The following is an 11,948-nucleotide window of genomic DNA, read 5'->3' as shown; positions in this document are numbered from 1 at the left end:
ACTATTTGATCTGTTTTTGATCTTTCACAAAAATGTTAAGCTATTTTCGACCTGTTATTTTAAAAAACAATTGCATTACGGACAGACCAAACTAGATTAATTCTTGAACTTTAAAAAATTTTAGTTCTGAAAATTTGCAAGGACAAAAGTAGATTAAATCATGGACTTATAAAATTTTTATTTATGGGCAATATTTATAAAAAAAATATTAAGTTACAGAATTGATTATGTTTTGTTTACGATTTATTTAGTATCTTTTGTTTAAAAATGTCGGCAGTTAATGAAAGTTTGACAGATTAATTTTTCATTTTCTTGACTGAATATTTATAGCATTGAATAAAAGTGATAAAATAACTTTTAAAATGTCAAAAAAATTTTTCTTATTTACTGGATAAAATCGAAAATATTTTGGCATTAGAAAACATTAAAATTCTTGTGACGTCTTATTACGGAAGCGCATTAGCATTTCAAATATTAAGAAAATTAAAATAAATTTATAAGTCTAGATTATTATTATTATTATTATTTATATTTTTAAAAAGTCCTGTTTTAGATCTAAAAGCGATTAAAAACAGACTAAAAATTAAATTAAATAAAGTCTGTTTTTGTCCTTGAAAACAATTGGACATAGACCAATAATTATAATAAAAAAGTATGTTTTTAGTCTAAACCCGATTGAAAACAGACTAAATATCATACTAAAATAAGTCTGATATTGGCCTAGATAAGGAATAGTACCGGCAAAAACAGATTAAATTCCTATATAAAATAAATACGATTTATAAACTTGAATTAAAGAAAAAATATTCGAATTTATTATTTATTTTACAACAGATCTAATTTTTTGACCCGGGTTATTTGAATAGTAATAACTGTAGATACCAATTTATCAATTCTTTTTCATATTACTTTTAATATACGAAATTAAAAATTTTGCTCTTCTGTGTATTAAATTTGAACATAAATAATAGCCATTTTGTAATATATATAGTGATCCTGGTTTGATATTAGTATCGAATATACTAATTTCAAGTCGAAAATAAACTACAAACTATTAAAATTTTGAGCATAATTTTTTTCCGTGTATAAAGTAGACAAAACAAAACATCCAAGAATAAATAAATCCATTAATTATTTTTTTTTTAATTAAAAATAATTAAATAGTTACTGAAAAAAAAAATTTCATTAAAAATAAGTTAACAATGGCTAATGGAAATATTACCATCAGAAATAAATTATCTTGATGGCTACAATGCAAATATTTTTATTAAAAACCAAATATTAAATGAATAATAAAAATTTTTTGAATTAATAACAGCAATTTGATGGCTAATGGAATTGGAAACGCTTCTGCATACAAAGTAGTGAAGCATTATTTACAATCCTGATCAAGATTATAAATAATTAATGCTTCAATAACTTTAAAATAAAATCTTTATAATAAATTGCAAAACTAAATTACTTTCATAAATATGGCAATATCAAAAAAAATTTGAATAAACATCTCATATTAAGTAATTACAAAATAAATCAAACATCAGATTTTATCATTCATTGCTTTCTCCCTTCGACCTTTGTCGTTTCAAATAAATTGTTTCGACATTTTTTTCTTGTATATATTAAGATAACGAGGAAAATCGAAAGATTTTTTTTTTTTTTTATTATTTTTGCCTACCCTTAATTAGACGTAGGTTTGTAAAAAGTAATTAAAAATAACTAACAATGAAGAAAAAATAAAAAACAAGTTCTGGTATTTACATAACTGAATTTTATAATTAATAAATTTGTAAAATATTGTAAATACTTTTTTTTCGTGGTCTCTGATTTGTTTTAATTAAAGCTTTTACAAAAATAAAAGTATTTTATACAACAACGAACATATTTTTAAAGTATTACGATCTATTGTTAGGGAATAACAATGCGAAATTCAATTCAATGTGAATACGTTTTAAATAAAAAAAAAAAAAAAAAAATATATATATATATATATATATATATATATATATATATACGTCTCTTGATAAATTATTATTATTATTTTCTGCTTACAATGGGACTGGGGAATTGAGGATTCAAAAAATTTGGGAAATTTTTTCATTTTTCACAAACTAGTTTAAAATTTTTTCATCGAAAATTTTTTCTAGTTTTCTGAAAGTTACCTATTAAACAATTCATGGCTACACCAGATCCCATTGCGTAAATAGAGAGAAAAAAATAGTTGTAATTCCTATGTAGAATGGTAACCATTACTATGTTACATAGGAACGAGGATTTTTTAGCGTCGAGTCACCGGGCAGAGTAATCCTTCCCATTCTACACAGTAACGGTGACTATGCTAGCATAGTACTGATTACCATTCTACATTGACGAGAGAACTATGTAAATGGACATCACTACAATGTTACCTAGTAACGTTTACCATGTTTTATTTATTTCATTTTTAGTAAATAAGGTTATGACAAAACAAACAACTCAGGTTACTATAAATATATACATGTAGAAATTGAATTAATCTATTGAAATAATTAAGATATTGCTCAAAAAGAAATATCATTTTTTGATAACAGATAAATAATAATTAAATAAATTAAAATATTTAATAATATACATCGCACATATACATGCATACACATACACACAAGTTACTGCGCAACCATCTGCGCATGTTAACTTCCTTGTCTCACTTATTAAACTGTAACGACAGCTATTCCAGCATGGGACTGAGTAGCATTCTACATAGCCCTGATTCCCATGCTAGTTAGCGATTTTTACCATTTAAATTGTTTCAATGTAACATAGTTATCATTACCAGAAAAATGTTAATAAATCCTATTCTACATAGCATTATTTACCCTTCTTTTTAAAATTTCAGTACTGTAATCGTGACGTTATGTGACGGGCCGATGAGTTTAAGAGCCAGACCTGATTTAATTTTGAAACCAATCAAATATACCTAAGGATGTTATTTGAAAAAAAAAAAGTTTGGAAAATCCAAAAGTGCACGCCTCAAACGTTCATGTTCCAATAAAATATATAAATCATTAATTTTCATTTTTAATTACAAAATTTTTTAACGAACATCTAGAAAGAAATGCGTCTTTTTTTTTTTAATTTAGCTAATTCTATGACAATTGGCAATAAAAAAAAATTATCTGATGGTAAAGTAGAACCTTATGATATCAGCATAGTTCGATGATACAAAAAAACATTCCCGATAAAATAAAAAAATGGCTGAAGTGTGTGTTTGTTTACATGGTGCCGGTTTTAACAGAAATGATTTATTATAAAAAAAACGAGAAGGACTACAGTAGTGATTTTCGAAAGGACCTTCTTTGCATAATTCTGAAGAGAGTGAAAAAAAAATAAAGTCATTTTGTCAAGCCGTGTACGAGATATCCATGACACAGACATTTTTTGGACTACAGACTAACTGATGTCCATGATACATATTTTTTTTTGAACTTTTTTTTATTGTAATATGTATCGGACAACTTAATGAAAGTATCAGTCTTATTAATTAGTGTTTCCTATTTTGATTAATGTGCTTTTTATAACGTGTAAGTTTGATATGAAAATAATATACACAGTTCAATGCGAAAAAATCGCTTGACCTTGACAAGTCCGTTATAAAGCACAACCTCTCCGCTTCGCGTTCAAGGCATGCAAAATTTCAATTACTTATAATCTTAAAACTATTATAAAAGTATATTAGATACCATTATCGTTATGTATAAATACGATCGATATCTTATATAACAACTATAGTAGACATCATTAAAAAAATGCAGTAAAACATAAAAAAAATTGATACAGTCAAATTAAATGTGTCAAATGACATCTAGATATTTCAAGGATGAATACATCTTGACGGAAATAAAAAAGAATAAAAAAAGTCTTATATCTTTTTTCATCTTAAGAGAACATGAGTACCGTTGAAAATCTCAAGTATGACAGAGTCTTTAAGAGCTCATATAAGTACAAGAACATTTTTCAAGACATCAAAGCTTCCTCTTATATTATGAATTCTTTTTTATTATTTACATTTTTCAAGCTCAAATTTCAATTGAACAGTCTTTTTATACATATTTAATACATATAATAAGAACTCTCTTGCGATAAAATATAGAAAATCGCACAGTGAATTCTCTTTTTTTTTAAATTCTTTTAGACAATAATTGACTTTCTTATATTACATTGTATATAATATTTCAAATATTCGTGCACAGAGAAATTATTCTCGCTTGAAAAGCTCATGAAAAAACCGTTGCTTAAAAACAGCAGGAAGTTTTGGGGCTGGCCTGCAAAGTCAACTGACGCCCAGACTTTTTTTTATTCCGATTTTGATAAGGTTTTTTTTTTTTTTTTATAAATTTTCTCGTATTTTTCAGAAGACTAAAATAATTGTTCCTAAATTTATTTTAAAGTTAATTACAGTTAAAATGTAATTATAATAATCTTATGAACTTCTAATTTATTTTTTTTTAATTGAATTCTTTATTCTTCGTCTATATTTCATAATTGAACCTCATGGATATAGAATAATAATGCTAATAGACATAATGATAATGATAATGATAATAATAATAGATATAGCTAATGCTGTAAGTGCGAACATGATTTAAAAATTATTTTAATTTCATACACGCTGGATAAAGCAAATCGATATTGTTAGTATTATTAAATTAAATTAATCTACACATCCACTGCTTCCATATAATTGATTGGATTAATAATCTGTTATGTTTGAATGAAAATTATTAGTAATTATTTCTTGCACATTAGCTGCTACACTGAGAGACAAATGTATTCGCCAGTAATAAAAACACGTATTAGAATTTTTTCTAAAACATTACTACATATTAAGGAGGTCCGACCGAATCTAATGTAAAAAGGATTTTCCAACTTTAAGATTTGAAACTTAGTATACAAGTAAAGAAGGACTTTATATGTGTATTCTCGAAATTTGAATATGATCCACCGTCTAGTATTTTAGAAAAAAAGATTTAAAAATGACGTTTTTAAAGTTCTTATACACAGGCTCTTATGGCGGACAAGCTCCCGTCATGACTTGTTCGATTATTTTCATTACTAACCTCCCAAGTTTGAGAAATAAAAAACCATATGACATAAACTTGAATATTTTTGGAATATGATAAGATTTTAACAATATAGTGTGACCGTTGTAATTATTTAAATAATTCAAGTTAAATTTTATTATTTAATCTCGTTCATCGACAGAGATACATATTATTGAGGGCTTTGTAACGTCGCAGAAGCAGCTGAGAGAAAAAACAAAGATAGAAATACATTAATAAGATAGACAAGATTAGAAATAAATTTTTCCCGCGTTAATTTGAATATCGATGTGTAAGAAGTTAGAATGCGCTGTTGCCAAATCTTTTTATTAAATCATATGAGTCAAAAATAACCAAGTAATTTAATTACTTTCTGTAATTAAATATGTAATAAATATTAATTTATGAATTCGTTATGTTATTATAAATTAAAATAATGAATTTTCATAACTATTAGGAGAATTTAGCAAACAAAAAAATCCAAACACTACTTTGACTCACTAGTATCGGTCGAACCTCCTTAATAAATTTTAATTACATATAAGTATGAATTTTATTTTATAACAATAAATTCGATTGCAGAGAGATAAATGAGAGTTTTATCCAAAATAAACTTTCATTAGCATTTAATCAAATTTTATTAGTATTCAATGAAATTTTATTAGTATTTAATGAAATTTCATTAGATACAAATATGTGTGTACTAAAGTCACCACAAGCTTTGTTTTATGACGGCCATCTTTAATTCGTGTGAAAGTAACAAATTCGACTGCTGTTAATTTGAAAAAAAAAAAAAAAAAAAAAAAAAAAAAAAAAAAAAAAAAAAAAAACAAAAAAAGAAAACGTTTGTAAAATATAAACGAGAGACGTTTAATGCTGGAAAATTTTCAAAAAAAATAATGTTTTCTTCGATATGATTTGTGTGTGTGTGTGTGTTTTTTTTTTTAATGAATTTAACCTAATTTCAAAAATTGAAAATGTTGTTGTTTGACGAACTATACTGGAATTAATTTATAAACTTATAAAAACAAAGTATTTATTGAAAAATTAAAATTATTTTATAATTTATGTGATTTAAAAAAAATATCCACGTATAAAAAATCGCCCGAAGTTTAAAATTTAAGATTCTAACCTAGTTAACACTTTTAACTTCAAATATAAGGATATCTTTTAATATTTTGATATTATTTACTGCTAGTAAATAAATTTATCTGTAAAAAATTTTTCAATTTCAATTCATATCTATGAAATACAACGAATGTTTATATTTCACACATTCATTTATTAATTATTTACAATATTAATTCATTTTATATGAGTAAACACGTAGTCGATACTAATAAACACATATTAAATACTAATAAAATTTGAAACGGGATTTTAATAAAATTTTTATTCGTATTTAGTAAACATTTTATTTGCACATGCCCATAATACGTGTTTTATTAAATACAAATAAATTTTATTACTATGTAATAAAAATGTCTCTCAGTGTATGCTATGAAATTAAAAATAAATTTATATACAAATTCTATTAACTATAGTTAATAAAATTTGCATTGAACAAAAAAAATTCAACTCAAAAAATGTATATGAAAAATTCCTATGAAGTTATTTTCATATAAAATATGTACCAATAACGTAAATTTATAAATATGTTAAAGAATTTTATTATTGTAATATTCAACTTAATAGATAAATGAAGTAAAAAAAAATGGGAAGTCTAAAAATATTTAAGTATGCAGGAAAAAATTTATATTTTATAAAGAAAGTATGAGGCGAAAGTTTATTTTATAAAAATTCAATAAATATTTCAGACTTGGATAAATTATTTATGTTTGACAAGTTCTTCCGATTGCTGCCTTAACGATTGACCTTTTTCTTCGTGCATTCACAACATAAACAATTGCATACATCTAGTAAAATCGAGTACAATACCGCCGCCATATGGTGTATAAGATACTATTGTAAACCTTTTTGATCCGTTGTTATTTTTATTTGCGAGCGCACTATAAATTTTGTCAATGATAAAAAAACAATGAACGAGTATTTTTTCCAATTAAAGTATAGAATTACTCTAGTTTGCTTAATCATTTATATTCACCAAAAAGTTTAGCCAAATAAAAATAAAAGCATTAAAAGCTATACAAATCTTTTTTTTTTTTAAATTTATCATCAATCTATATGTTTGTTTTTTGAGCTTGTATTCTTGGCAAAAGCGATGAATAGTCTCCAGTTTGTGTCGTTCTCTTATCTCTTGAGTTTATCAATTCAATAGAAGTCCTCAAGAACTGTGGAGGCGCCAGTAAACTCGGCACCGTGGTTTTACGCGATTAATAAAGTAACGCCCGTTTGCCGGTTTTACTTTTTGCATCAGTTCCTAGGAACTAAGGATTATTCAGCTCAATAATGTACATATATGTAATGCACATGTATAGAATAATTCAAGCACGTATACATACTTTGTTACGAGACTTACCCCATGTCAAAAGTTACAAAAACGAATCTCGTGTCCTTTGCTTCCATTACAACTGAAAAAATAATGACAGCTTTAATATGAATAATCTAACTTATTTCAAATTACTCAATTATACCCTCTCTTCTACTAAATAAATCCACAGTTTAATTTAACATTTATAGAACCTTTCACTGGGGTAGAAAAAGTAACTCCACTTTAGTACTCAAAATCCTCGATGAATTAAAAGTTATATTTCGGACTTTAAAAATTTAAGATAGAAAAGGGAGGGGAGAGAATACGTCGAATGAGACTTTTGAGGTTCAAATATGGATAAAATTATTTTTAGTCTGTTTATTATCGCTTTTAGATCTAAAACAGGACTTTTTAAAAATATAAATAATAATAATTTAGATTTATGAATTTATTTTAATTTTTTTAATATTTGAAACGCTAATGCGCTTTCGTAAGAAGACGTCACAAGAATTTTAATGTTTTTTAATGCCAAAATATTTTCGATTTTATCCGGCAAATAAGAAAAATTTTTTTGACATTTTAAGAGTTATTTTATCACTTTTATTCAATGCTATAAATATTCAGTCAAGACAACTAAACATTAAGCTGTCAAACTTTCATTAACTGCCGAGATTTTTAAACAAAAGATACTAAATAAATAGTAAACAAAGCATAATCAATTCTGAAACTTTGAATATTTTTTATAAATATTGTCCATAAATAAAAATTTTATAAGTCTATGATTTAATCTACTTTTGTCCTTGCAAATTTTCAGAACTAAAATTTTTTAAAGTTCAAGAATTAATCTAGTTTGGTCTGCCCATAACGCAATAGTTTTTTAAAAGAACAGGTCGAAAACAGCTTAAAATTTTTGTAAAAGATCAAAAACAGATCAAATAATCCAATTAGACTAGAATCAGATCAAATTTTTTGACCCGGGTACCCTATCTCTCTTAATCTGAATCAGTGAATATTCACTGATATAAATAGTCCCAAGTATATCATTGCAAATCAGTTAAATGTTACTGTTTCAATCAGTGGAAATCGCTTCACTATTCTAATCAATGAAATTGTTACTGAATAAAATAGTGATCGCAACATGTAATTAGTTATAACTACTGATTAAGTTTTTGATGCGGAGAAAAATCAGTATTTATTGATTAATGCACACTAAAAAATACAAAAATTCATATCGCGTTACTAAAACCAAAAGGGCGTATCTCAAAATATACGCCCTTTTGGTTCTGCAGAACCAAAAGGGCGTATAAAATTTTTTTTTTTGCTCTAATCAATGTAAAAATATTGAAAACATTAAAATCTATGGAAAAAACGAAAAAAAAATTTTTTTGTTTTATGCCCTTTTGGTTTTAAGCAAAAATTTTTTTAAAGTCATAAGGGCGTATCCTATTTTTTCGGTTTATTATTAATTATAGGTCAGAGTAAGAAAAAAAATTGCAAGGGTAATAAGAATTATCACTCCACAACTTAATTTATCTGAGCAAATATTTATTTGAATAAAAAACCAAATTTCTTTATTTAATTTTGATCGAATCTTAAGTTTGTCACAATTTTTTTAATTCAACAATTAATGTAAAAAATATGTATAATTCGGGAACGAAAAAATTCTAAATTCTATGAGTGCTGTGAAATTTAATTTAATCAAATTAAAAAAATGCACATTTAGATTGTTCAATTTTTCAAAGGTGCATTTTTTCATTTTTCAATCAAAGTTTCATTTTCTGTTTCCTGTTTTTTTTTTTCTTTCTATTTTCAAAAATCAATTACCGTTGTTCTTGAGAATTGTTATGGTTCTAGAATACCAATATATCAAAGCAAGTTCAATGACCTAAATCATTTTTGTGCATCAGGCACCGTCCCACAAAAATATTATCAATATTATTAAAGATTAATTTTCAGCGATGGTAATAGTTTATAAATTTTTTTATTATTGTCAAGTTATGTTCTAAAAAAAATTAAAAAAATTTTTTTCATACTCTTAGGTACAGATGATTCTGACGATGGAGATGGTATAGGACTAATACCCTGATGAATTTATTTTTTCTCTATTTTTTATTTGTTTTTTCACTTAAATAAATATTTGTTCATATAAATTAAATTGTGGAGTGATAATTTTTATTACGCTGGCAATTTTTTTTCTTACTCTGACCTATAATTGATAATAAATCGAAAAAACAGGATACGCCCTTATGATTTTAAAAAAATTTTTTCTTAAAACCAAAAAGGCGTAAAACAAAAAAAAATTTCTTTCGTTTTTTCAATAGATTCTAATGTTGTCAACATTTTTACATTGATTGAAGCAAAAAAGTTTTTTTATACGCCCTTTTGGTTCTGCAGAACCAAAAGGGCGTATATTTTGAGATACGCCCTTATGGTTTTAGTAACGCGATATCATGATCATATATTAAGCCGTTGATGAAAATAGAATCAACATATACAAGTTTTTCGATCAAATCCGTTCTCCATTCTATAACCAAGTGGAATTTCTTCAGGCTCTACATTCACTGCATTCTTTTGATACATCGATTTGTTGATTTAAATTCTTCAATCCATCAAATGGGTTTTGAAAGTAAAATTTTTTTAATAAGTCTTCCATTTCAATATCATCAAGTAATTGTCTGTTAAATTATAGTAATTTTCCATTAAAAATGATTATAAACATTTATCTGTAAACAATAATGATATTTATTTATAAACATAAAATAATTAATAAGACAATTTCAGGTTATGCATTACCTAAGATGTAAATCAACTGCATACACAAAAACATTTCAGAATTATTCTACTCATATTCAATTGAGAAAAATAAATAAGTTTCATTATAGTATGTAAATTATAAATTAACTTTTGTTTGTTATAATATTTTAAATTTATCGTAATAATAGTGTAATATAAATAATAGTCTTCGATTGTAACTTGCAATCAACCTCTGTCTAACGAACAAGCTCCCAAGTATAGATGGCACTCTTTACTGCCGTGAAACTAAATTCACTGATTAGTCAGTAAATTGATTCAAAGCTAATGATCTTTCAGTAAATTTTGTACCTACTGGATAAATCAGTAACATTTTTATTAATTTAGTTTAAGAGAGTAGGGTTAATATTATTAGAAAAAAAATAGAATCAAATAAAATAAATAATCATAAAACGCATTATTTGTTTCAGCAACGAATGGTGACCCTAGGACACAGTATTGGAGTAATATATTTGCAGAGTAAAGTACGACGACTTCCTGAATAAATGCATTGATGCGTTTAAAGGAAATGGCAGGCATAAATACTGCAATATATATGATAAAACAAATAAAATACCCCAATGTCGTTTGCATATCACGTATAACAAACTTCTCGAATGATTTGTCGTACATCCAATAGGAATGCGGTTTTAACGACAGGAAGTTTACGCAAAATCACCCTATAAACAAAGTCTATAGATCTGACAACAAACTCAGAGGTTGAGGATTCAAAGTTCAAAAGAGTATAAGCGTAAGAGAACGAGGGGAAAGAATAAAAATAAAGGGATAATATAGAGTGAGGAAAAGAGTAGAAGAAGAATTTAAAAGTTAAAGACGCAGTGGTGGTACGTCATACATACAGGGTGGTACGCGCGGTATGGTGGTGACGGTGGTGGTTGCCAACAAATGCTGCCATGCTTGGACGATGCCAGCCGGCGACCTGGACGTGGCCGCTGGAACCAATGCTAAGGACACTCGACCTCGTACATATTACAACGACAACGACAACAAGCTGGTTGGTTGTAATACTCGTGTTTACCATTTGTGGCACTCACGCTGGCCCGAGGTATGCTTCGCGCATCGTCGAGACCAGAAGTGGCCAGATAAGAGGCATACTGCAGGTATACACTTTTTATTTATTTGTTAAAACGCTATTACATTTTATACCTTTTATTACTAAAAAAATTTGTTATATTGTTGAATACATTTAAAATACTGCTTTTTGTGAAATCGAAAATCGAAGTTAGCATACTTAAAGTTGGGATTAAAGAGTTTTATACGCAAATATTTTTGCGATACACAGTTAGAAATTTTGTGTATTTGTGTTAAGAAGGTCCGACCGAATCTAATGTAAAAAGGATTTTCCAATTTTAAGATTTGAAACTTAGTATACATGTAACTAAGTACTTTATCTATGTATTCTCAAAATTTTAATATGATCCACCGTCTAGTATTTTAGAAAAAAAGATTTAAAAATGACGTTTTTAAAGCTCTTATACACAGGTTCTTATGGCGGACAAGCTCCCGTCATGACTTGTTCGATTATTTTCATTATTAACCTCCCAAGTTTGAGAAATAAAAAACCACATGCCATAAACTTGAATATTTTTGGAATATGATAAGATTTGAACAATATAGTGTTACCGTTGTAA

At 26.3% G+C, this 11,948-nt stretch overlaps 1 protein-coding gene across 3 annotated transcripts in view; it reads left to right on the top strand.

The window, feature by feature from the left end:
* The window catches only part of LOC103573002 (neuroligin-4, X-linked), an 89,203-nt gene that overhangs the window by 34,716 nt on the left and 42,539 nt on the right, over positions 1-11,948 (top strand). Inside the window, exons 1-2 of one of the 3 annotated variants that reach the window (XM_014441335.2) lie at positions 3,244-3,557; positions 10,728-11,417. In XM_014441335.2, the coding sequence (XP_014296821.1) occupies positions 11,211-11,417 (207 nt within the window). In that variant the 5' untranslated portion in view covers positions 3,244-3,557; positions 10,728-11,210. Of the gene's footprint in view, positions 1-3,243; positions 3,558-10,569; positions 10,654-10,727; positions 11,418-11,948 lie in introns of those variants that run through there. The other 2 variants (XM_014441336.2, XM_014441337.2) reach the window with 2 other exon arrangements.

This window comes from Microplitis demolitor, chromosome 8 (genome assembly GCF_026212275.2).
Source record: "Microplitis demolitor isolate Queensland-Clemson2020A chromosome 8, iyMicDemo2.1a, whole genome shotgun sequence".
Lineage (NCBI taxonomy): Eukaryota > Metazoa > Arthropoda > Insecta > Hymenoptera > Braconidae > Microplitis > Microplitis demolitor.
This window is presented reverse-complemented; position numbering and strand designations above follow the sequence as displayed.